The following is a 25,865-nucleotide window of genomic DNA, read 5'->3' as shown; positions in this document are numbered from 1 at the left end:
ATGGGAGATGCATGAATCTAATATTGTTTCAGACATAAGACCTAGTCAGATGAATTATCCTCACTAACCAACTAGCCCAAGAAATGGCCTTCATAGTCACAGTCCTCATTCTTCCATCGACAGATGTCAAGATGGATATTGTGGTAAAGTAGGGCATATGACAGCAAACTGTCTCATGAGAAAAAGTGCGTAAAATAGGAACACCTGGGATAGATTTAGAAAAGAGTATACAATATTCATATTGAACAGTTCCATACATCCCGTAAATAATTCCATGAGGAAAATCGGGGTTAAAATCCTGAGAGACACTTGGGGCAACCTAATCTCTGATATTAAAGAAATTCATGCTATGTGGATCAAAAACGACCATGGGCGAACTTCTGATCACCTAAGGGCTTAAAAATAATTGTGTCTTACTTTATAGGATAGTTCTTAAACCTAATATAGTACACAATTATAGAAAGATTGGAGTGATTAACGATTAGCCCATGAAAGGCATAACAATATTACTCAGCAATGGTCGAGGGAAAAGTTATACCCTACCTAAGGGTGGTGGCAAAACTGAGCAACTGCGAGGAGACTAAAGAATAAAAGAATATTTCCATCCTGCCTCAGGCAAAGTTTTAAAAAAGACCAAAGAAAAACGTGCTAAGAAGCAATGATGAGAGGAATGAGATAGTTAACCTCTCTCAAACAGGGTAGAATTGAACCTTATACTCAAGAAGAACCAAGTACAGAATCCCAACGTTAGGGATGGGTGATGTTTTGGGCTCATAAAATAAGAAGATGATAGCGAACGTTACCATCAGTTATGAGAAAATCACTCAGTCAATACATCTTAGACGTCCCAATCCTGAACACTGTAAAAAACCTAAGACATTTCTTTAGCATATTGCATCACCCCTCCTCACTTATTAAAAAATAATGTGGTTCCTTTCCACTGAGCAAATTATATCCTTACTATGCTCTGGTCCTGTTTTAAATGTTTTTCACGAACCTTCCATTTTGCCGTCAATTTATGCAATCATGGTCTTAGTTCTGTTTTACTTCAGGAAGATTTGGATGCCTGTCAGTTATTCCTCTAGAAAATTTAATGCGTAACAAGAATGACTGTTGAGAAAGATATCAACATTAGTTCTTAGTCTACAACGCTTTAATGTGTATATATTCTCATGAGGTGAACACATTCATGTACATGGACCGTAACCCTCTTACCATTGAATAAAGAGTAAGAATAGATGACTACTTTGCTGAAACTTGATTATGCAGGAATAGTCTGGATATCCAAAACATTGCATCTAAGTTAACTAACTTTTAAGTTACTACTTGCTCTATTATAAAATTGAGGAGGCCTCTAGAGCACTACTAAAATCAAATATTCCTTCCCTCTAGAAAAGACTTTATTTTTGGTTCACTACCTGTTCTATACTGGATATTGAACTCTTTATGATTTCTAAGCAATATTAACAAAAGGACAGATAAATTATTTATCCAAGGTGCCACTGTGTTTAAACACATGAAATTAAGGAGGCTACAAAAACACTAAATCCAAGCCTCCCCACCCGCACCTCCAATAGAAGAGAAAACTAATGTTTAAATTTCAATCCGAAAAATGTTTAAACTTATTATATGACTAGCCTTGGTGTCTGGCATTGCCTGGGTGCTTGAAGGTGTGTGTTAAGCCAAAAAAAAAAAAAAAAATGATGCCATTAGATGAAATCGATACTCGCTCAGGTCTTCAATTTTTTATTCTCCCAACTGACCTAATTCTTACAATCTTTAGAAAATGTTCGAAATGAATCTATTAGTTTTCAGTACTTAGAAAATTAATAATTTTGTTTATATACATCCAGGGTAACACCAATCAAGAAACTTTGTGTTTTTTTTAGATTTTAAAAGTTTTAACTGGACATGCAAATGCACAGGTAACTGTCCTTTATATAATAGATTAGTCATGTATGCATTAATGGAATAACATAAATTACACTAAATGTATTTTCGTCTCTTGAATTGCTTACACAATCCCACTATATGTATTAGTTATTTTGGAAAAAAGTCAGCAATTTTAATAAATATACATAGAGATGACTTCATGTGATTTATGTATTACTCCATTTATCATATCTTTTTACTTTAACAAAAGATATAATAGAAAATGTTAAGTTGTAAGAAATAGTTTTGACTATTATGAAATGGCATAATTCCTATCGTTCAATAACTCTAAACAATTTTAATGGGAAAAAAATAAACCAGGTATAACAAACAAATTCAAGGTCAACATCTCTAAGAAAAAATATTCGAATATCATTCTCTTGTATCTTTGAATTCTTTACCTACATAAAATGAAGATAATTAAAGTTAAATTTATAAGAAAATATTGCCTTATAAAAATTTATTGAAATTCATTTATTTTATTTCTTCATGTGTGCTGCTTTATTTGAAAAAAAAAAAACTGTTGCTTTCTCATTAAAAAAACGATGCAGTTTATGACAGAGTAATAGAATGAGTATTTTATCGAATACTGCTCCAATGAATATAGAAAATCCATCTTATTAAATTTTTTCTTGTTGTTCATGAAAACAGTGAGAGTAGATGTGAGTGAGAGAGTAAAAACTCTTCTACCTTCCTTTACTTATGATAAATCAAAACTAAAATATTGATCAGAATTAAATATTAAAATCAATCGGAAATAATTTTTTATCAACTCAGGCTAATATTTGTACAACATGACTGAAAAAACAAATTATGTACCTTGTTATGAAAACCTATTGATATACAGAAGAAAGGAAAATGGCTCTATTTAATATATAAGATATATGTTCGAGTTTTAGTAAATTTGTACCCTATGCTAATTCACCTCAAAATAAAAGTGAGATTCAACATTTTTTTTTGACACCTAAACTAAAAAAAAACAATAATTATTTTTAAATTTAGAATTTGAAATCAGTTTTTCATATAAATTTAACATAAAATTATCAGGCATTTTGGACCAGTGAGCAGTGATATTAAGTCATTTACTAACTGGATAGCATTTTAAGGACATGTAACCAAAAAAGTTTTTCAAGTTGTATGTAATTACTGTTATATATGAAAGACAGTTACTGCAGTTTTTTTTTGTTTTGTTTTTTCTTGACTTCCAGCTGGTCTGGATCGGGTCGGGTCTTCTGGTAATGACGTTCTTGGAATAAAACTTATGTAAATGTTCTCTGATGTCTATCTTCTTTATTTTACCTACAGATTCACACGTCTCCCATATGGCATACACAGTGCCAGTGAAATATGTCATGCAAAAATAGCAGGGATCGTTGAAAACATTGAAGGATGCAGAAATTCACAGGACAATATCATTTGAGCTGACACTCCAGAACTTTTGCAAAATAGAATTGAAGTTTTGAAAGCTATAAGGAAATCCGGAATGAAACTCAATCATTTAAACAAATAATCGAATTGACATTTTTAAGCCACACAATATCCAGTCGTGGAGTTGAGCCTGATGAAAACGAATGCAAAGCTGTCAGAAACATACCGGATCCAACAAATAAAACCGAACTTCAGTGTTTTCTAGGCATGATAAATTACTTTGGAAAATTCATTCCTAACTTATCAAATGAAACCGCACCTCTTCGCCTCTCATTGGAAAATGACAACATGTAGTCTTTTGATTAACCGCAAAAGGAAGCTGTCCAACGACTAAAAAATTTGGTTACGCAGAGTTCAACATTAAAATACTTTGACTCAGCACTTCCAATCAGAGTTGTTTCAAACACATCAACATTAGGACTTGAGGCTATGTTGGAACAAAACCATAATAATATATGGGCTCCAGTGGTTGTTGCTAGCTGTTCTCTTACATCTACTGAAAAAAATTATTACTCCCTCGAACTGGAGATGTTGTCCATAGTATTTGCCTGTGAACATTTTCATGAATTCTTTTATGGACAACACTTTTGAATTAACAACGATCATAAGTTTCTCAAAACTATTGTCACAAAACAAATTGCCAAAACTCCACCCAGAGTACAATGCTTTCTATTACGCTTACAGAAGTATGAATTTGAAATCAAATATACGATGGGAAAACTAATGCATGTTGTTGACACACTCAGCTGTGCAGCACAAAAATGCAAAACTCCAGAAATCCTGGACAAAGAAATGAACCTTTTTGTTCACTCCATAATGTCCTCAATACTCATCAGTGACAAATGTCTACAGCAGCTGACAACTGAGACAACCAATTATGAAATATTGCAACAATTACAACAGCAAATCATGGAAGGGTGGCCTGATCATTGACATAACATTAACATCTGCCTCCACCCATATTTTAACTATAGAAATGAACTTACATACCAGGGAGGGCTTCTATTAAAAGGCCAACAAATCATTGTCCCAACTAATATGCAAGCAGAAATGCGCAAAATTTTACATCAAGCACACCTGGGAATTGAAAAACTAAATCCAATGCCAGGCAGGCCCTTTTTTGGCCAAACATTAATAAGTAAATATAAGATATCATAAAAAAACTGTGATTCATGTCAACGGTATAGCAACAGCCTGAGATGCCACATGATATTCCTGATCAACCCTGACAAAAAGTTGGCACAGACCTATTCAGATTGTGGGGAAAAGATTATATCATGGTAGTGGATTACTACTCCAAATTTTTTTAATTCAGCCATCTCACTGATACAACAGTGATAACTTGAACAGAACACTTCTCCAATCTAATAATAATGATGATGATGATAACAATGATAATGATGATAATAATGATGATGATAATGATGATAATAATAATGATCATAATAATAATGATAATAATGATAATGATAATAATAATGATGATGATGATAATAATGATGATAATAATGATGATGATAATGATAATAGCCCTCAATTTAAATCTCATGAATACAAGAAATTTGCCACTAAATGGGACTTCTCCCATGTAGCAAGCAGCTCAGAATACCCACAATCTAATGGTCTAGTGGAAAGAACCATACAAACAGTGAAGAAAACATTGCTCAAATGTTGCCAGACTGGAGATGATCCATACCTGGCTGTACTAATTTTATGCACAACACTTGGCAAAAACAACTCTTCTTCACCAGCAGCTAAACTGATGAATCGTCAACTAAGAACACTCCTACCTGTCATGCGAAATTCTGGTCATGATCTTTGTACATCATCCTCAGACGATAGCAGGAAGTAAAACAGGACAACAGCAATCAGCATGAATTCACCCCACTAAAGGTAGGGGATCATGTCCGAGTACAAACTTGGTCCAGAATAGGTAAAGTGATAAAACATTGCTCCTACGCAAGGTCATAACTTGGTACTAATGGGAAATGGTGAAACCACCTAGATGTAGATGTTGATAGCTCTGTCAAAGATACCAAATGCACAATCCTACCCTGGCACAATATTTAGCTCACTCAAGCAGGTTTATCAACTAGGGTCAGAAACAACAAACCCAGCAACTCTAGAAGTTGGTTCTCGGTTAAGATCAGGATGACTAATGTGTCAACCAAGATGGATGCAAGACTACACAAGTTAGGAGAGCTTGTCTTTCATCATCAAAGGACTTGGGAGAGGGAGATGTTATATGTATGGAGGACAGTTACTGAGGACTTTCTTTTTTAGGATTTCTGTCGAGTCCGGGGTCGGCTCTTTCGGTAATGACGTTCTTGGAATAAAACTTATATAAACGTTCTCCGATGTCTATCTTCTTCCTTTCACCTGTTGTAAAAACATCATGATCTTTTCTTTCTTTCAAGAACAAGTAATCTCATCTCCCAACGCTAAGACTATTTATCTCATCACCACATTACTCATAAAGAGATAAACCTTTTTTTTTTTTTTTTTTATTACATTTTCACCCCAAACAAGGCACATTGCCACTCAGGTGTAGGGGGCTACTATCAGGGTCAGCAACTACTGGGGCACTATGTAGGGATTTGGACAGCAAGATGTCGGTTCACGTTGCACTTGAACTTCTGCATGTCAGTACAGTTAGGGAAGCAGGATCCTGGAATGGAATTCCAGAGTCTTTTTTTTTTTTTTTTTTATTACATTTTCACCCCAAACAAGGCACATTGCCACTTTGGTGTAGGGGGCTACTATCAGGGGAAACATCTACTGGGGTACTATGTAGGGATTAGGGCAGCGAGATGTTGGTTCACGTTGCACTTGAACTTATGCATGTCAGTACAGTTGGGGAAGCAGTGACCTGGAATGGAATTCCAAAGTCTAGCTGTTCTGGGGAAGAAACTACTGGAGTAGAAAGATCTTTTACATGTAGGGATCTCTACAGTGTGGGGGTGGGATTTTGCAGCTTGTCGGGTCTGTCGAGGGTGTTCACGTCGTGGGGGCACAACTGCTTGCAGTTCTTCAGAGCATTCACCATTATAATACTTGTAGAACAGGCAGAGGGATGCAACATTTCGACGATGGGACAGAGGCTGAAGTTTAGATGCCAGTTTAGGGCCTATCAGATTTGCGACTCTCTTTTGAACCCTGTCAAGGAGCGAGAGACTAGTAGCCGATGCACCGGCCCAAATATGACAGCAATACTCCATACATGGGCGAATAGTGGCCTTATAGAGGTACAGGATACTTTCGGGTGTTAGAAGTTTTCTAGCACGGTAGAGAGAGCCCACCTTCCTTGCAGTGGCCCTGGCAATGCCCTCGATGTAATTGTTGCAACTCCTGTTTCCTGTGAACGTTAGGCCAAGGAGCTTGAGAGACGTACTCTCAGATAAAGAGTCTTTGGCCATTGCTATAGGTGGTAGAGAAGGTTTCTTGTAATTATTGAATGAAACCAGTTTTGTCTTGGTGGCATTGAACGTTACCATCCATTTTTGTCCCCATTCCACTACTGATTGGAGGTCATCCTCTAGTGTTTCTGCCATTACTTTAGATATATGTTCATTTGTTTTCCTGTCGTGCCTGCTATAGAGTGTGGTGTCATCAGCATATATACCCATCTCAGAGGCAATTTTGTCGGGGAGGTCATGTTTATCATAATCTGGTCACATTACCACATGTTGAAAGATGTATACTACAATTACTAAAAAATTTTTTTTTTTTTCTGTATGGATGAACTAGTATATGGTGTAAGTATAATAATAGACGTTTTTTTTTCTTTTTTGCACATCTAGGTAATAATTGACATGACATTTGGATCTGGTGGTCACTCTAAAGAAATCCTCCGGAGATGTCCTTTGCTCAAGCAAATAATTGCTTTGGATCGTGATCCAGTTGCCTATCAATTGTCAGTTGATCTAGCTAAACAGTACAGGTGAGATTTGCTAAGATATATTTATTATGAATGTTATTTTTATAAAGTTCTTATATATTTCAGTAAAAATGCATAGTTATTTTTCAATGTTAGTCTTATCTCGAACTCAATCTTATCAGATGTTTCTGTACATTTCTGTTTTTAGGTCATTAACTAATTTATGAATGTCTTTATTGGATACCTTGGACCACACAGCAACAAAGGTTTTACTATGTCATCCTTGAAATGACCAACAAATTCAATTCTCCAATTTTAAATGGTAATTGATGACAAGGTTCATAGAAATTGTTGTTAATGAACCAGAAATGAAAAGACATTTATACAGTTATTTTGTAGGTCCTTCTTGATGAGTTCAGAAAGTGATAGATAGGGCCGACCACTTCTCTAGATGAGTTCATAATTAACGGATACTCTAACTTAACATCTAAATCTGACCTCCAAGATCGCCATGGGCATGGAATATGTGCTTACATTAAAGATGGCTTCCCATATGGCAGGGATATCTCTAGAGAAGATCCTAATTTACCTTATATGTGCTTCCGGGTTGCACTTGCTTATACCACTGCATTTATATTTGCCCTCTATCGGCCCCACAACAGCGGAGTTACTATCTTTAAGAGCATATCTGAGAAAATAGACCATATCCTGTCTGCACATCCCTCGGCTAACATCCACATCTGTGGTGACTTCAACGTCCATAACGTGGAATGGCTGACATACTCAAATAAGACGGACGATAAGGGGAGGTTCTGTAATGATTTTGCCATTGCTTATGACCTCACTAAGATTGTTTGCGAGCCCACCCGTGTGCCCGATACTACAGGTCAATATGCAAGCCTCCTAGACCTTTTTCTCTCAACTTCCCCTGAGCTATGTTCATGTTCCGTTCATTCTCCTCTAGGATCCTTCGACCACTCCATCATATCAGTTAAGATAAAAATGAAATGTAATAAGTCCCCAAACGTACCCCTCCACCGTACTGTATACTGATAGTCCATGGCTGACTGGGATAGCTTCCGTACATCTGATCTACCTCTGCATTCCATGTTTAAAAAGGATGTGTCCTTTATAGTATCAGACCTGATCGAATGGTTAATTGTAGGCAAAGACCGGTTCATACCATCTAAAAAATTCCAACAAAAACCTAACAGCCAGCCATGGTTCTCCCCAGAATGTGCTGCTGCCATCGCGCACAGAAATCACCTTTTCTATAGCTACCAACGTAATAGATTCACTGAGACTAAAGCTGCTTTTAGGAATGCCAGCAACCACTGTAAAAGAGTACCTATTTACAATGCCTCCCCATGGGACAGAGTTAGACACTAGGGTCGTTTTTTAACGTGGAGAAAAGGTACAAAAATAAAAATTGTCTCAGTCGTGAAGGACTGCTTCTCCACCAAAAGAGAACAAGAAATGGAAGTGCAGCATCTGAAGAACAGACACTACAATTTGATCTTGGCCAAAAGTGCCAAGAAAGTAGCGGAGACTAAAGCTGCTTTCAGGACTGCCAGCAAAGTAAAAGAGTAATAAAAAATGCAAGAGAGCTGTTAAATCCAAAGTAGCTGATCAGTGGCTTGATTCCCACCAGTTTTGGCAAATAACAAATAGGATCCTGAACAGAAGTGTGCATTCTATCCCAACCATTATCAACGGACCAGAGGTCATCTCGTCAGCTTCAGACAAGGCCAAACTATTTGCAAAGAACTTTGCAGCTAATTCTACCCTATGTGACAAAGGCCATCAACTCCCCATATTTCCTCCTATAACACAGAACACGCTAGGTAACATACAAATATCTGTGCATGAGGTTGCCAAGCTAATCAAGAACCTTGATTCCAGTAAAGCAACTGGCCCTGACGGCATCCCAATTATAGTGTTAAAAAAGCTTCAACCAGAACTTGCTCCCATACTTACGAAACTGGTTAAGGGAAGTGCTTTCCAACACCCTGGAAAACCTCATCAGTATTCTCTGTATTTAAGAACTCAGGTGATAAGTCATCCCCCTCTCAGTACAGACCAATAAGTCTCCTGTGTGTCATGAGTAAGTTGTTGGAATCCATATTAAATAGAGAAATAGTCAACCACCTCAGCAGAAACAACCTTCTTAGTGACACATAATATGATTTCCGTTCTGCAAGATCTACCGCAGATGTGCTAACGGTTATATCTCATAGGATTAGTGAATCTCTTGACAAAGGCTTCCTTTCTAGGGTAATTGCTCTTGACATGTCAAAGGCCTTCGACAAGGTATGGCATAAAGGCCTACTTCACAAGATTTCCAGCTACGGTATAACTGGAAATATTTTCTCTATCATTAAATCATTTCTCTTTGATAGGCTCATAAGAGTAGTGGTTGATGGACAAAAATCAGAGGCCTGCAGTATTAATGCCGGAGTCCCTCAAGGATTCATCCTGGGCCCAACTCTCTTCCTGATCTACATCAATGATCTCTCTAAACATATACTTAAATCATTCGTTGACATCTATGCTGATGACATGACCATCTACGGCAACACATTAAAGGCTATAAATAATAAAGCTCTCTCTGATTCTCTCTCCTCTGATCTCGAACGAGTGGTTCAGTGGGGGGAAGACGCGGCTGGTTACCTTTAATGAATCTAAAACCAAACTCCTATCTTTACATCATCAACACTCTGATCCCCATTTGGCATCAATTGAAATGGATGGATCTTGTCTAGGAGAAGCCCCATGTTTTGATAAGCTTCTGGGCTTGACCTTCACTCCTGATCTGAAATGGAACACAAGGTCGCTGGAAAGGTGGTGGGATCCTTCTACCGGTCCAGAAGATATCTCACTATTGATGCAATTTTATATTTATATAATAGCAAAGTACATCCAAGGATGGAATACTGCTGCCATATCTGGGCAGGAGCTGCTAAAAACAGCCTATCCTGCCTTGACAGAGTACAAAATATACTTTGTGGCTTAGTGGGGGATGCCCTTTTCTCTTCCCTGCAACCTCTCTCCCACAGAGCCTATCTTTGTTTTATCGTTATTTCCATGGCAGGTGCTCGTCTGAACTCCAATCTCTGGTCCCCCCCCTCGCCAATCTTTTATGAAAAACACCCGTCTAGTTGAATCCACTGTCAAAAACTTTCCCCACTCTTTATCTATGCCTAAATCAAAACATAGATTCCGTGAACAAAGCTTCTTTCTTAGAACTGCACGCCTGTGGAACTCTGTTCCGTCTGCCTACTTCCCACCTGACTACAACCTGAATGTCTTCAAGTCCAATGTAAACAAATTCCTGATGAACCACCTCCTTAAGTAGACACTTTATTAAATCTCCACACTAACGTACTGTACTTACAATAATCCTTATCCCTGAGTGGCTCCCAGGCCTTGATAAGTGGTGACCACCTTGTAAAAAAAAAAAAAATGTGAACCATGTGTGCCCCTTTTGATAACTGTCACCTCAACATTGTTGTATGCTTAGATTTACTGACTTAAAATCAGAAATGCTAAAAGTTTCATCTTTATTTTCTAAGTGAAAATGACGTGCTCTTTTGATTACTCCCAGCTGGTTATCAATTGCTGTATTAAAACCCTCTTTTCTATTTATTTAATGTATTTATTTGCTTCCCCACCAAAGCAAATTAGGCACAAGGCCGTAGGCCTCTTCAAAATTGACCTTTTTCTTCAAACATATGGAAACTGCTATTATTCCCATTCTCCAAGGTCTAAATTAGCTTCTCTTTTGCAGACTTGGTCATGCTGGCATGTGAACTGAACAAGGTGAATGGCACTAGTTCCTGGGTCACATACCAGCGGTGGTTGTTCATTTTCTTGAGAACAGAGGTTGCCAGTTCATAGTCATACTGCTTGTATTGCAGCATGTTCTTCATAGGCTGGAGGTCATGGATAGGTGCATCAGCTGCAGATGTGGTGGTCACCCAGTGGCTGGTGTAGAATAAGGCCAGGAACTTGTTCATCCTCTCCAGCTTGAAGATAGTGTCCTGTTGTATTTTAGTTCCTTGGAAAACATGAGCATCTTCATACAGTAAATGTTCCTGGCCATCCAGCGGGCTTGGTGAATGGCACCTGGCTTGACCCAGTGGATACTCGAGGAGATTCCTCACCAAGCAGGATCAGGCACAGCTCTGCCACCTCTCTGTAATGTGCCGTCGGACTTGCTTCCTCAAGGAAATTGCTTAAGACTGCAATTGTGCTTGTCTTCTTCTGTTTCAAGTTTTGTTCAACTAGGCCCAGAACTCTTGGGCAGTCCTTAACCAACTTGTCCCACTTCTCTTTCACATTGCTGAACATTGGGTTGACAGGACTCTTGACCTTGCTGAACACAGCCTCCCATACACTTCCAATTATTACCTCTGATATGTGATTGCGACAAGCGAAGTAGAATACCTTTTTGCCTAGTTTTTCTTCAATAAGCTTCGCTGCACCCTTGTTGATGCCACTGTTGCTTGCTGTGGTATCAAATACCAAGCCTACAATGTTGTCTGTGAGACCCCATGCTTCTATCAGTTCCAATGTAGCATTACACTGTTGGATTCCTGTGGAACTTTCTATGAAGGGCACACCAAGCAGCTTCCCTTCTTCATACTGTGGAGTACCAGAGACGAGCACTGCAAGACTTTCCATTGGGTATCTTTCACCAAGAACATCCCGTAGAAGTTTTCCATCCCAGTGTAGTGTGCAGTAATCTGGCGGACTTTCCTTGAAGTTATTCATGTAACTTTGGCACAAGTTATGACGAGTGTTTATCCTATTTTGTCTTGTAGTAGAGGCTGATATAACAAAGTCATCAAGATCTGTGCATCCTGCCTTCAACACTGCAGACACCATGGCTGTAGTCTGGTTGTCAGAGAGTGACAACCGATCTGCAGTGCTACAAATCTCTTCACTGGTCATAACTGAGTATGGAAAGTGTAAGGTTATCGTACTTGGTTTTGATGAACAGCTTGGTGTTGTCTCAGTGTATTCTGAACCCTCACTAGTACCAGAGCCTTGACTGTTCTCTGGGTCTTCATCACTTGAAATTTTCCCAACTTCTGCTGCTGCAGCAGTCACTGATGATAACATTCTCTCTTCTCTTCTCGGAAGCTTTTCTCTCTAGACTTTTTCTCAAACACCTTATCATGACCTGACATGTGTGCCAGGCGAGTGGTCTCTTGGTCCAAGTAGAAATTGACGTCCTCTTCCTTGGTCTCCTTTGTGAGCAGCCTGTTGCTTCTTATCTCCTCCACAACATCCTTTGCTCCAATATCAAATAACTTCTCTAAGTCCTTCAGAAAGTTAGCTCGTTTCTCTTCCTCTGGTTTGTTATTTCTTCCCTTGTTTTTAACAATTTTCCTGTACTTTTCATGGAGGATCATGAAACGGTTGACTGCATTTGGTCTAGTTAGTGTTTTAATCCTTGCCATATTCCAGAATGGCAAAACGACATCCACTGTATCATGGGCTAAAGACCTATTGTCACTGTTGGGATTATCATTCCTCAAATGCAGGAAATACTGGAACACCTGGCGATTAGTAGGAAGTTGAGAGCCCCTGATGCTGGAGCTGGGTTGCCCAATGAGATACACATCACTGAATGACATTGTGGCAGGAGTTGCCACCTTTCTTCTCTTTTCAGTTGGTTCATCCCGTTCACTTGTATCGCTGACCACTTTCCCACAGCGTAGTTGTCTTCCAGATGCCATGTTGTCAGCAGTTCACAAATCTTAACAAATTAGCTTTAACTTACAATCTGAAATGAAGAGATAAAACATACTTAGTGATAATAAATTATATACATGCATTAAGAGTAACATTTTTGAGATAAAGTTATGTATTATATGATGGCATCTTTTCCAAGCATAAAAAATATATATGTTTGTGCATTAAAATTAATTAAAATTAACACAGGTGTTCATGTGCTTACTACCATATGCAAGAAAATTTTATTAGCTTTCATTTGGTACCACTTTCAATGCTATAGCATCCAGCTCTGGAAAGCTACAATGAAAATAAGGACATAATATCCCAAATTTTGCAGTGTTTTTGAAAAACGTCAACAATAAAATTACATGGCTCTTGAGGCAGGCATAGCCAAGGTCCAAGATCACAATAACTAATATATTTAGCTAATTTAGACCTTGGAGAATGGGAATAATATCAGTTTCCATATATTTGAAGAAAAAGGTCAATTTGAAGAGGTCTAACAAGGCCGTTTTTAATGTGGGATAAAAACCAGGTCCCCTAAAAGTAGGCAAAAAGGGGGCACTCTGGTTACCAAAAACAATAATTGTCCCAGTATAGTATATACTCCATTGACTATTACAAATTATCTTAAGTGCAGCATCTGCAGAACAGATACTACACTTTGAGATATTAAATTTTTTATTCACAGAAAAAAAATACAATTGGGAAAATGAACAAAAAACTTAGGCACAAGGCCAACTCAAAAAGGTGAGGTTGGTTGATCCATCTCGTCTCTGTTGTAAATTTTAAATGATTTTTCTCTCGGCCAGCCTCTTTTATCATGGTTACCCCTTTAAATTTGTATTTATTTGTGTGGTGGGAGGGGGGGGGGTTCCTACTTAAGGCCAATTTTAAAACATTTTTTATTTATATCAAAAAATACAAAAAAGATAATATTAATAATTTCATTTGTGTCGAGGGACACCCCCCCCCAAAAAAAACCCTGGTTAGTAAGGCCCTCCCAACCCTATCTGAATACTAGATCATTCGTTTCATTCTGGTTTGTAAAGGGACCAGGGTTTCGCGAGCAGCCTCTAAATGGAGGGGAGAGGGGTTGTGTCCTAAATAGGGGAGAAAAGAAGAAATTGGTGGTGAGGGCGGGAGGGGTTGGGGGCGTGTTAGTGTTTGATTTAATTTCCTCCAAGCTGGGTTGAATTTCAAGAGGAAGGGCGGGCAAAAGAAAAAATTGTTGTTTTTGGAGGCTGGAGATCTTGGAGGCTTTCTAATAAGGGAAACAAGATTTATTCGGCTGGTTGAGAGGCTGAAGGAAGTAGAATTGGAAAGGGGCGGGGGTCCGACAGAAACCCTAGAACTGCGTGTTCTACACCTAGGCAGGAAACACGTATTCAAATTTGGCCCCTCTTCGTACACACAGACTTGCTAACTGTATCCATCTTCTTTAAAAAGCCACGTGATGCAGCCTTCTTCCGTCGCATCTGATCTTTACCTGTAGTTGGTGTTTAAAGAAAGCGATCAGATCCTGATCAGAAAAAGGCAGCACCCCCCGGCCATCTTTCAGTCTTGACATCCAAATCACAATTCTCGCCACAGCCAGGATTGCAATGCAGACCATTTGTCTCTCCCGATCCCACGGCGGCCTCATATTGTCCACTACGTTTGATACAGTAATTAGGTGAGGATGCTCGGTGTCGATGCGAGCCGTCACCTCGCCAACATACGACCAGTACTGGCGGAGTTCGCGGCAATCGAAAAATGCGTGATCAGTTGTTTCTGTGGCTGTCGTCCCGCAATGGGGATAGGCAGGCGACTCCAAAAAAACAGAACTGCATTGTTATATTGTTGAGCGGAAGCACATTTCGGGCCAATTGCCAGGTCAGAGAGAACTTTGAATTGTTCAGATGACTTGAACCTGGCGCCCAGCTCCACGCGGAGCGGATCTCACTCTGCTGCCAACCCAAACGCGCACATAGCAAATCGTTGGCGGCCCCCCTCACTAGATCCCTGTGGAGTTCCTTACGGGTGGCAGTCACAAGGTCGCTGGACCTTGGTCGTCATTCTAGCGCGGCTCGGCACTCTTTCAGGTAGGCTGAATCCCCCCCCCCCCCGTGGCCTGCGACGACTCTCGATAGTGGGGTCAAGAATGAGGTCAGGAAAGGCGGCAGTGATCGCGGGGTGCCAGGTTGATCGTCTTGGAGGTAGTGGCTAAGGAAGGCCAGCCTCTCGGCTTCTCGATGACACTTCAAGTCCGACATTCCCAAACCTCCCTCACACGTACGTTGAATACCCAGTGTCTTCCTCTGTCCCAAAGGAGCAAGGACAAGAGTTCGACAAGAGCTGTTAGGTGTTGTGCAGGCAGGGAAGTACAGCCAGTCGGTATAAGAGGGAAGACGTATGTGGCGCACGCCGCAGCTCTACCCTTTAAGGAAAGTTTCCTAGGAAGCCACGCGTCGACCGCAGCTGCCATCTTTGACCGTACCTCCGACCAATTCTTATCAAGCTGGAGACCCGGTCGGAACCACACGCCGAGGATTTGAACCGAGCCATCTGTCCAGCTGAAGGGTGCCGGGAGGTTTGCGTTGCCACTCCAGGCGCCCAACCACAGTCCGACCGACTTGCTGCGGTTTATCTTGGCCCCCGTGATTCTTTCGTACTGTGCAAGCGCCTCCGACACAATCTCAATGTCTCTGAAACCCGAGACAAAGACCGTGACATCATCGGCGAACGTGGATACCTTGGCAGCTGAGCCGCCAGGCAGAGCCATTCCGCGCAGGGTCGAATTTGTCTCCCCACATCTCAGCTTGCGGAGCAAAGGCTCCAAGGTCAGGACGTAAAGCAGGGGCGACAGCAGACAAACCTGACAAACCTACTGAGAGATAACAAAGGGTTTTGAGTGCTTTCCGTTGACTTGCACGAAAGCCGTGGACGGTCGATACATCACGGAGATCCACTTGCAGAAGTCCGGTTTAAGACAGATGCCAGGAAACGATGGTCGACCCTATCGAACGCTTTGGACTGATCTAAGTTGATCAGCGCGGCTTCCGTGTCATCATCTATCCCTCCCTCTAGGATCGTGCAGATCAGATGCAAGTTGTTCTGAATCGATCTCCCCTTCACAGCGTAGTTCTGTTCCGGTTCAACCAACTCTTCGATAACAACCTGCAGCCGATTCGACAGGACCTTGGCCAAAATCTTCAACTCTGTGTTAAGCAGAGTTATGGGCCTGTAGTTGTCTAACTCTTCCCCACCATGCCCGTCACCTTTCCTCAGCAATGTGATCACTCCCTTGGTTACCTGCCTGGGATGGATCCCTGAGCAAACCAATGGTTGAACACATCCGTGAGAAGAGGCAGAAACATGGGAAACAGCTTCAAATACAGTTCGTATGGCAGACCATTGAGTCCCGACGATCTGTCACAGCTGACCTGCTTCAGCGCATTAAAAACCTCCCCCTCCGTCACACAGCCCTCGCAACCAGCCGCTCTAGCCGCATCAAGACGGGGAGAGTCAGCCAAATAGTCGCTAAACTCAAGGACCGGAAGATCGGGCTGCTGCGTAAAACGCTCCTTGAAATGTTCTCGAAACCCCTCGCAGATCTCCCGAGTCCATTCAAGGCTGCGTCCATCCGGATGTCTAACTTTTTCAATGTATTTGTCCGAGCCACGCCTAGACATCTCACGATGCGCAACAGCATGAGAGTTGACTTCGTTGCCTATCTTTCTAAGCCTTCTTGACCTTCGTAGCGCTCGCTAGTCGTCTCGCACAGGAGATCCTGCCTAGCTAGTTCCTGACTAAACCTATCACCCTCTCCCGTAGCCCAGGCTAGTTTCTGCTCTAGCTTCTTCTTCATCTTGGCCTTATCTAGTGTGAGGCGCTGAGCATACTTGACAGAGAACTTCTAATGTTGTCTTTTAGACCTAACCACCACTTACTCCCGGTAACCGCCCCCACTAGAGCCTTTTTAATTAATTCTCCTAACTGGTCTTGGAAGTCTTGTATCTCCAGAAGAGAGGTGTTTAACTTCCAGTACCCGGCTAACTTAGGCCTATTTCCTAGCTTCAGCCGGACCATAACTAGTTTATGGACTGACTGACCTAACCAAGTGAACGTGAAGCAAGATAGGAAATCTATTTCGCTTCTTCTAACTAGTATCTTGTCCAAATAGGTATTCGGATAGGAAGGAACGCTATTGGTCCATGTCCACATCTCCCGCCCTGGATGCTCGACCCGAAACCTATCGACCAGATCGCATCTAGCCATCAGGTCAGCCAGGCTGGGCTCACATCTTTCCAACCCTCTAGCTTTGCCTCCTACTTTATCTAAATCTGGGTCTAAGATGGCGTTCCACCCCGCGGGCTGCCATGTACTGAGAAAACTTCAAAATCCCGGTTCACCACCTGACAGTCCACAGAAGAAACAAAATGCGTCTCGTGGATCGCAGCAACATGCACTCCAAGGTCGTGCCTGAGGCGAGCCGCCTGGCCCGGTGATCTCAAACCCCTTGCATTCAAACTGGCCAAATTTAAAGACATGCTACCTACCTTTAGGGTGTGTCGCATTTGGCTCCAAAGTCGGTCGGCGTAAGGATGCCGACGTTGTACGCGATGCTCAAGGAGGTCAGGTTTTTCAGGTCCTGGCCTTCTCTCACAATGCCGCCAACATCTAGGGGAAAGATCAATTTTAGGGCCCTGTAGAGAGACGGATGGACCCACACTGGAACCCTTCCCTTGCATTGTTTTGACAGTTCCTCAAGGGAAGAGTCGCTTTTTTTAAACAGTTCCATTTCCGGAGAGGCCCCGTCCGCTGCCTCCAGAAGTGACCACAAATTGCTCTTGCAAGCCTCCGGAGTTCTAATGAAAGTTATTAGGAGCGGGGCATCCGGGAAATTTGAGGGGATGTTAACATCTTTCCCCTCTATCTGTTGGCAATCCAGCAGTGGCTTTAAAGTCTTCCTCTGATGATGTGAGAGGGCCGTTGCCACCGTCAGAGGGTCAATTCGACACAGTTCTTGTGTTTTAGTCAGTCCTCGAGAGGCAGAGCGACCCCTCCCTCTCCCGGGTTCATTCGTTTCTTTTTCTCTTTGGGGTGGTGGTTCAGTTTGCATTGGTGATTGATGCAGGGGTGTGTGTTGGTGCAGTGTCAGATGTTGGTGTGGTGTACGGTGTTGGTGTGGTGGGTGTGGTGTCCGGTGTTGGTGTTGTGTTGGTGTGATGGTTGGTGCAGTATTTGGTTTTCGTGCGGTGTCTGGTTTGGGGGTAGGGCTGGATTTTGTTGTTGTTGCTGTTTGGGATGGTGTAAGCTCACAGGGGGTGGGGACCACCTTTTCTTCCCCTCCAATTTTTTAAATTTTCTTTTTCTTTCGTTCCTCGAATGGACCGGGGAGTGGGAGAGTTTGTTTTCCCTCCCTCTTGCTGGCAGACTCATCTTCTGAGGAGCAGTCCTTCCTTCTCTTGGTCCCCGATTCAGTTTGTCCAGGGGCCAGTCGTTGTTCCTGGGCTGGTTTGTTCTGCTCCTTATTGATGATGCGTTTCCTTCTGCTGTTGCTTCTGCTGCGGTTGCTGCTGCTTGGGTTGTGACGTCTTTGTTTGCGGCGGTTGCTGGACACTGTGTTCTGGTCGCTTGTCCGGAATTGGCTGCAGCAGATTTGTCCTATTGGGAGTCTCTTCAGCCTCTCTTTGGTTTGGGAGCAGGACGTCCCACATTGCGTAGCTCCTCCTGCATATGTATTTGGCTGGGATCTTCAGATTCAGGAGGAGGTCCACCATGCTGTCCTTGTCTACTCATGTGAGGCCTCTTTTCTATGTGTCCGAGGTGATGAAGGACACTAGCCTCTTCTTAAGGTCCTCTGCGGTGCCTGGAAGGGGTTTTATTACGTTCCCTTCTGTGAGGTCCTTGTAAGTGTACTCGAAAAAGTCCCGGTATTCCTGAGGGGACATTTGGATTTGTGGACCCCATTCAGTGTCTTCATTACTGACAATGCGGGTCCAGGACAGTGTCGTCTGGCTTGAGTGTTGCTGTTGCTGCTTCTGCTGACCGGGGTTTGGTGGTTTGCCCGGTGGGATGAGAGCAGGCCAATCGGTGTTGAATGTTGCCAATCTGCCGGTCCCAGCTTCCTGGGTCTCTTTCTTTTTCTTCCTGGGAGAGGATTGTTGGCTCCTGGGTGCCACCTGTTGTGCTCCACCACTTATGGAGGTTGCCTCTGCTCCAGTGTTCTTTGCCAGGCTTTTGTTGCTGGGTATCTCCCTTTCTGGAGGGGTGGCTGGTTGGAGCTTGGTCTCTTGGGGAGCGTTTAAGCAGGCTGGATCTTTGGTCACCCCGCCGAGGATGTTTAAAGACGCTATCGCTTCATTGATTAGCGCTTAAATCCTTCTAGCTACTCCATCCTCATCATTTTCCCTTTTTTCCATGAGGGGGGTTGTCCTCTCGTGGAGTTGGAGTGCTACATTTGGGTGATGGTGTAGTGGACTGAGGAGCCGGGGTTCCATAGGCTGTGGTCCACCGGCGACGCCCATTGTCTCCTCATCCTTTGATTTCTTCTCTACTTCTGCTGGGCGTTTGTCCTCGTGGGGAGCAGGAGTGGAGGGGTCGTCTTTGGCCAACGAGGAGCAAGGGGTGCCACTGAGTGTGGTTCACCTGAAATGTTCCTCGTTCCCTCGTCCGCCATTACCTGTGCTCCCTGGGTCGGGGAGTTGCCCTCTTGGGGAGCTGCTTGTGTGTTTTCTACCTTCTGGAGGGCGTCCTTCGGTTTATTATCCAGGCGGTATGCCCCATTGCTTTTTGCTCCCCCTGTTGGGGTGTCGTCCTCTTGGGGAGCAGTTTTTCTTGTTATAGCCCCCTGGCTGGAGGTATATGTATTGGTGGCCCCCGGGCTGGGGGGTATCCATTTTTTAAAAAAAGCTCTCTTCCCTGTATTAAAAATCGCCAAAATGAGTGACGTGGAGTCGGCGTCCAAAGTGGGGAGCCGACTTTGGCGCCAAAAAGAAGTGACGCCAACAGCGGCAAGAAGGGAGATAGAACTGAGAGAGGGAGTGGGAAGTTAGTGGAGGGAAGAGAGAAAGTGTTTCCGACCCTCCCTCGCGGGAAGGTCGTAAATTATCAGCTCGGATCCCCCCGTGAGGGGGGGGAGAGCAGAGAAAGACAGACCAAGTGGGGGTGCGGACAGAACACTACCCAACAAGCTCGTCAGGTGTTCCGGCCACGAGAATGTGTCGCCAGAACAGCACTGCCTAGCGCAGTGTATGTATCAGAGAACAGATACTACACTTTGATCCCAGCCCGAAGGTCAAGAACAACAGGGTATTTATTTGCTCCTCCACCGAGCAAATTAGGCACAAGGCCGATTTTTAATGTAAGGAGTGAAGGGGAAATGGGGACCAACTCCCTGGGGACTAGGAGAGCTGGGTAGTGACAATTGGTATGAAGGGTTGCCCCTACATTGACCAAGGTCTTATATGTGGAGTTTCCTCCACATATGGTCTTTGTTTGCAGTATCTGCCGGAACAGATACTAAACTTTGAGATATTAAATCTTTTATTCTTGTTAAAAATATATTGAAAATCAACAATGAACAAAAAACTTAGGCACATGGCCAACTCAAAAGGGGGGGGGGGATTGTGGGTGTCGTTGGTCATCCTTGTCACTCCAGAACTAAACGAAATCAAAAGTTTCTCCCAGCTAGTACCTTTCACCATAATACCACATTCACCCTTTCATACTGGGGGACATCCTACTTAACTCCCAATTTTTAAAACATCTTTTATTGACGTGTAAAAACAAAAAAAGATAACAATAAAAATGGTACAATAATTCATTTGTATCGAGGGCGGGGAGAGAAAAAAAAAGGAGGGGGTGATTAGTAGGACCATCCCAACTCAGTCTAGTTGATAGACTGCCCGTTCCACTAGGTTTATAAACGGAATCTGGCTTCTGCGGGTCAGTCTCTAACTGGGGATGCCCTCTAGATGGGAGTGAATGGAGAAAAGAAAATTTTGTGGCTAAGGAATAGGGGTTAGTTTGTATTTCTTTCTCTCCAAGATGAGTGAAATTTAGAGGAGGGGGTGAAAACAAAAATTGCAAGAAGGAGGGGGGTGAGGATCTTGGAGGCTTCCTAATCAGGGAGGGATGGAACAGACACTCAGCTAGCTGAGAGCCTATTTGTTAAATTTTACTTTACAGAACTGCGCGTTCCACACCAAAGCGGGGAACACGTATTCAAATTTGGCTCCTCTTCGTACACACAGACTTGCCACATGTATCCATCTTCTGTCAAATGCCACGCGATGCAGCCTTCTTCTATCACATCTGATCTTCACCCGTAGTTGGTGTTTAAAGAAAGCAATCAGATCCTGATCAGAAAAAGACAGCACCCCCCGGCAACCTTGCAGACGTGACGTCCAAATCACCATTCTCGCCACGGCCAGGATTGTAATGTAGACCATTTGTCTTTCCCGGTCCCACGGTGGCCTCACATTGTCCACGACATTGGATACAGTAATTGGGCGAGGATACTCAGGATCGATGCAAGCCGTCAACTCACTGACTTACGACCAGTACCGGCAGATTTCACGGCAATCGAAGAAAGCATGATCAGTCGTTTCTACGGCCGTTGTCCCACAATGGGGACAATCAGGCAACTCCAAAAACCCGGAACTGCATTGTATATTGTTGAGTGGAAGTGTATTTCGGGCCAATCGCCAGGTCAGAGAGAACTCCGAATTGTTCAGATGACTCGAACCTGGCGCCCAGCTCCACGCGGAGCGGATCTCACTCTGCTGCCAACCCAAACGTGCGCATAGCGAATCGTCGGCGGCTCCCCTCACTAGATCCCTGTGGAGTTCCCTACGGGTAGCAGTCACAAGGTCGCTGGACCTTGGTAGTCGTTTTAGCGCGGCTCGGCACTCTTTCATGTAGGCAGATTCTCCCCGCGACCTGCGACGGCTCTCGATAGAAGGGTCAAGAAGTAGGTCGGGGAAGGCGGCAGTAACCACGGGGTGCCACGGTTGGTCATCTTGCATATAGTGGTTCAGGAAGGCCAGCGTCTCGATGACACTTCAAGTCCGGCATTCCCAAGCCTCCCTCACATGAACGTTGAATACCGACCTGTCTGCTCACCCAGTGTCTTCCTCTGTCCCAAAGAAGCGAGGACAAGAGTTCGACAAGAGCTGTTAGGTGTTGTGCAGGCAGGGAAGTACGGCCAGTCGGTAAAGGATACGAGGAAAGACGTAAGTGGCACACGCCTCAACTCTACCCTTTAAGGAAAGTTTCCTAGGAAGCCACGCGTCGACCGCAGCTGCCACCTTTGACCGTACCTTTAACCAATTTTTGTCAAGCTGGAGACCCGGTCCGAACTACACGCCGAGGATCCGAACCGAGCCATCTGTCCAGCTGAAGGGCGCCGGGAGGTTGGCGTTGCCACTCCAAGCGTCCAACCGCAGTCCTACCGACTTGCTGCGGTTTATCCTGGTCCCTGTAATTCTTTCATACTGAGCGAGTGCCTCCGACACGATCTCGATGTCTCTGAAGCTCGACACAAAGACCGTGACATCATCGGCGAACGCGGATACCTTGGCAGCTGAGCCACCGTGTATTACAATTCCGTGCAGGGCCGAATTTGTCTCTCCACGTCTCAGCTTGCGGAGCAGGGGCACCAAAGCCAGAACATAGAGCAGGGGGGACAGCGGACAACCCTGACGAACCGACCGAGAGATAACAAAGGGTTTTGAGCGCTTTCCGTTGACTTGCACAACGGCTGTGGGCTGTCGATACATCACGGAGATCCACTTGCAGAAGTCCGGTTTAAAATACGCGGCCTCTAAGACAGATGCCAAGAAACGATGGTAGACCCTATTGAAAGCTTTGGACTGATCTAAGTTGATTAGCGCGGCTTCCGTGTCGTCATCTATCCCTCCCTCTAGGATCGTGCGGATCAGGTGCAAGTTGTTTTGAATCGATCTCCCCTTCACAGTGTAGTTCTGTTCCGGTTCAACCAACTCTTCGATAACAACCTGCAGCCGATTCGACAGGACCTTGGCCAAAATCTTCAACTCTGTGATTAGCAGAGTTATGGGCCTGTAATCAACTAACTCTTCCCCACCGTGTCCGTCAGCTTTCCTCAGCAATGTGATCACTCCCTTGGTTACCTGCCTGGGATGGATCCCTGAGCAAACCAATGGTTGAACACATCCGTGAGAAGAGGCAGAAACATGGGTGACAGCCTCAAATACAGTTCATATCGCAGACCATCGAGTCCCGGCGATTTGTCCCAGCTGACCTGGATTGTGTAGTGGACTTTCGGTCAGCGTTCAAGTTGTGGATAACTTGACAAAGACTAAAGTTACTTCTCATGAAAGAGGAGAACTATTTATGGCACAATGGGAGATTCCATTGTGCACACATGGGCCAGTCTATTCTTTGGATTGTGATTGGCTGAATCACCTGATTGGATATGGTTGTACATAAATACAAGCCCTCAGTCCAGCTCAATCTGGTGTCTGTCTTGTGCATAAGCTGGACCCTTGTGTTGCTGCTATTATTATTATTGTTGTTGTTGTTGTGTGTTATTGACTAACACAGTTCTTTTGATTATTCTACATCTCCCCTCTCCCCCCCCCACGAGTAGGCTGGGTTGTGTGAGAGGTGTATCTCTCTTTTAGGCCTAGTTTGTTGTGTGGTAGTAACCTAGAAAGAGCTCGGGGAATCCTTGATCGAAAGCGTGGGGATATATGTGTGGTTTGTTGTTGGGGTTTGGTTGCTGTGTATGTGCTATTACAGGGAGATAGTGGGAGATGCAAGAATGTAGTATCGCTTGAGGGAATTGTTGGTCCTAGTGCTGCACTTGGTATTGGTGTTGGTGCAGGCTTAAGTTCGCATTTTCTGAGGAAACGGCGGTTCCTAAGTGTGATCCTTCCAGATCCGTTAACCCTGATTCGGTATTGTCGATCTGGTAGGGAACTGATGATTTTTCCCGTTGTGTTCCATCTGCGATTGACTGGATTTTGGATGGCTACAGTGTCACCAGCTTGTAACGGTGGAAGGTTCTGGGTATATTTATTGTATCTTTCTACTATTTTTGCATTGCGGTGTTGGAGCATTTCCTCGCGATGTTGTGCCGCTGACACCCATTCAGGATGAGGCTTGTAGAGGATTGGCTGTGAAGGGATGGAGTCACATAGTCGACGGTGAAGTAATAATTGAGCCGGTGATAGGCCAATGCTTTGGATTGAGGTATTCCGATACTGCAAGATGGCCCGGGCAACACTGTCATTGTCCAAGAAACCGTGGGGGCCTGTGTTTCCTTTCACAATCCTCTTTGCAGTTTTTACTGCGAGCTCTGCCCTGCCATTGGATTGGGGATACGCAACAGAAGATAATCTGTGCCTAACACACCATGTTTTCAGAAATTCTTGGAACGTGCTAGAAGTGAAAGGTGGGCCGCCATCGGTGCTGAGTTCTTCTGGGGCACCATATGTTTGGAACAGTTGTCGGCATATGGCCATCAGTTTGGTTGTAGTAGTGTGACCTGATTCTAGGCGGTATAAAATTAGCCAACCAGTTAGCCTATCTGCGCAGGCAAGGTATGTGTGATCTCCAATATAAAAAATATCCATGACGATTTGTTGGAATGGCCACTCTGGGGATCGTGTTAGAATGATAGGCTCCCTTGGTTGACTAGGTGCGATGGTTGAGCATACCATGCAATTCGCCCTAATACTGCGGATTGATGCATCCATCCCTGGCTAGTACACCGATTCGTTGGCACGTGCTTTCATGCCGACTACTCCTTGGTGTGCAGAATGCAGGCAGTGTAGGACCTTTTTTCGTTGTGTTTTGGGGATGACGATCCTTCGATCCAACAATACTAGACTATTGTCAGTGCTAAGGTGGTGCCTCACCTCCCAATACTCATGGATTTCGGGCGCAGTGAGATTACGTGTTTTTGGGAAGCCTTGCTGTATTGTGTCTATTAATTTGTTATATTGTTGATCGCCACGACCTGCTGACTGAATTAGGTCTGGTGATATCATGGCTATATTACTGCTGTCTGCAAATGTTGCTATTAAGGCTGTTGACTCTGTTATGTTGCTTATGTTGTTCGACTCCAGTATATCCATTTGAGAGGGTTTTGTTGGAAATACATCAAGGAGGGCTTGCACCATCGCCACTGGGTGGCGGGAAACTGCATCAGGGCCTCTGTGCCACTTCCTGGGGCAATGCTGTATGGTAAATCTGTATCTCAGGGTCTTTTCCTTTAGTCTAAAGAGCCGGGGGTTTTGGATCTTGCTCAGATCACGATCGCTAAATATCCCCTTCAGAGGTTCATGGTCTGTGACCACTATGATGTTTGGAGAACCCATGACGAACATACGGCATTTCTCCAATGCCCATGCTATTGCTGCTGCCTCACCCTCTATTGGTGCGTATCTGCGCTCAGCATCCATGCAAAATCTGCTGCCGGCATATATCAGATGCCAACCTTCGGAACAGCAGATTGGGGCTTTTTCCATGGTACATTGGCAATGTTTTTGTAGGAGTAGGAAGCCCATTCCTTCTTTGCTCCAATCTGGAGCAAGGCAAGTTGCTCTGTCTTTGTCGAATGTTGCTACCCCCTTCTGGACTAGGTGAATTATAACTCGCTTAGAATCTTTGAATGCGTCTTCAAGGTTTTGATTCCAAGCAAATTTGGAGTTTTGTTTGACGAGGTCCCGAAAAGGCACCATAAGTGGACCCAGTGAATATGCCCAGGCTACTTGGTTGACAAGCCCAAACCATGATCTGGCATCAGTAATTGTCCTTGGGACTGGAAAATCCTGTATCGCTTGTATCATGGACTCAGAAGGGGTCACTCCTGAAGAAGTTATCTGGAGGCCTCCAAATTGTACGACATCCT

The 25,865-nt window shown here is 43.6% G+C and overlaps 1 protein-coding gene across 3 annotated transcripts in view; it reads left to right on the top strand.

The window, feature by feature from the left end:
• Window positions 1-25,865, top strand: part of LOC145293153 (12S rRNA N(4)-cytidine methyltransferase METTL15-like) — a 574,136-nt gene that overhangs the window by 225,803 nt on the left and 322,468 nt on the right. For all 3 annotated transcript variants that reach the window (XM_080139603.1, XM_080139600.1, XM_080139602.1), the window contains exon 2: window positions 7,161-7,300. In XM_080139603.1, the coding sequence (XP_079995729.1) occupies window positions 7,173-7,300 (128 nt within the window). In that variant the 5' untranslated portion in view covers window positions 7,161-7,172. The remainder of the gene's footprint in view (window positions 1-7,160; window positions 7,301-25,865) is intronic.

The sequence above is a fragment of the Euprymna scolopes genome, chromosome 14 (genome assembly GCF_053919585.1).
Source record: "Euprymna scolopes isolate OS-2025 chromosome 14, ASM5391958v1, whole genome shotgun sequence".
NCBI classification, from domain to species: Eukaryota; Metazoa; Mollusca; class Cephalopoda; order Sepiida; family Sepiolidae; genus Euprymna; species Euprymna scolopes.
This window is presented reverse-complemented; position numbering and strand designations above follow the sequence as displayed.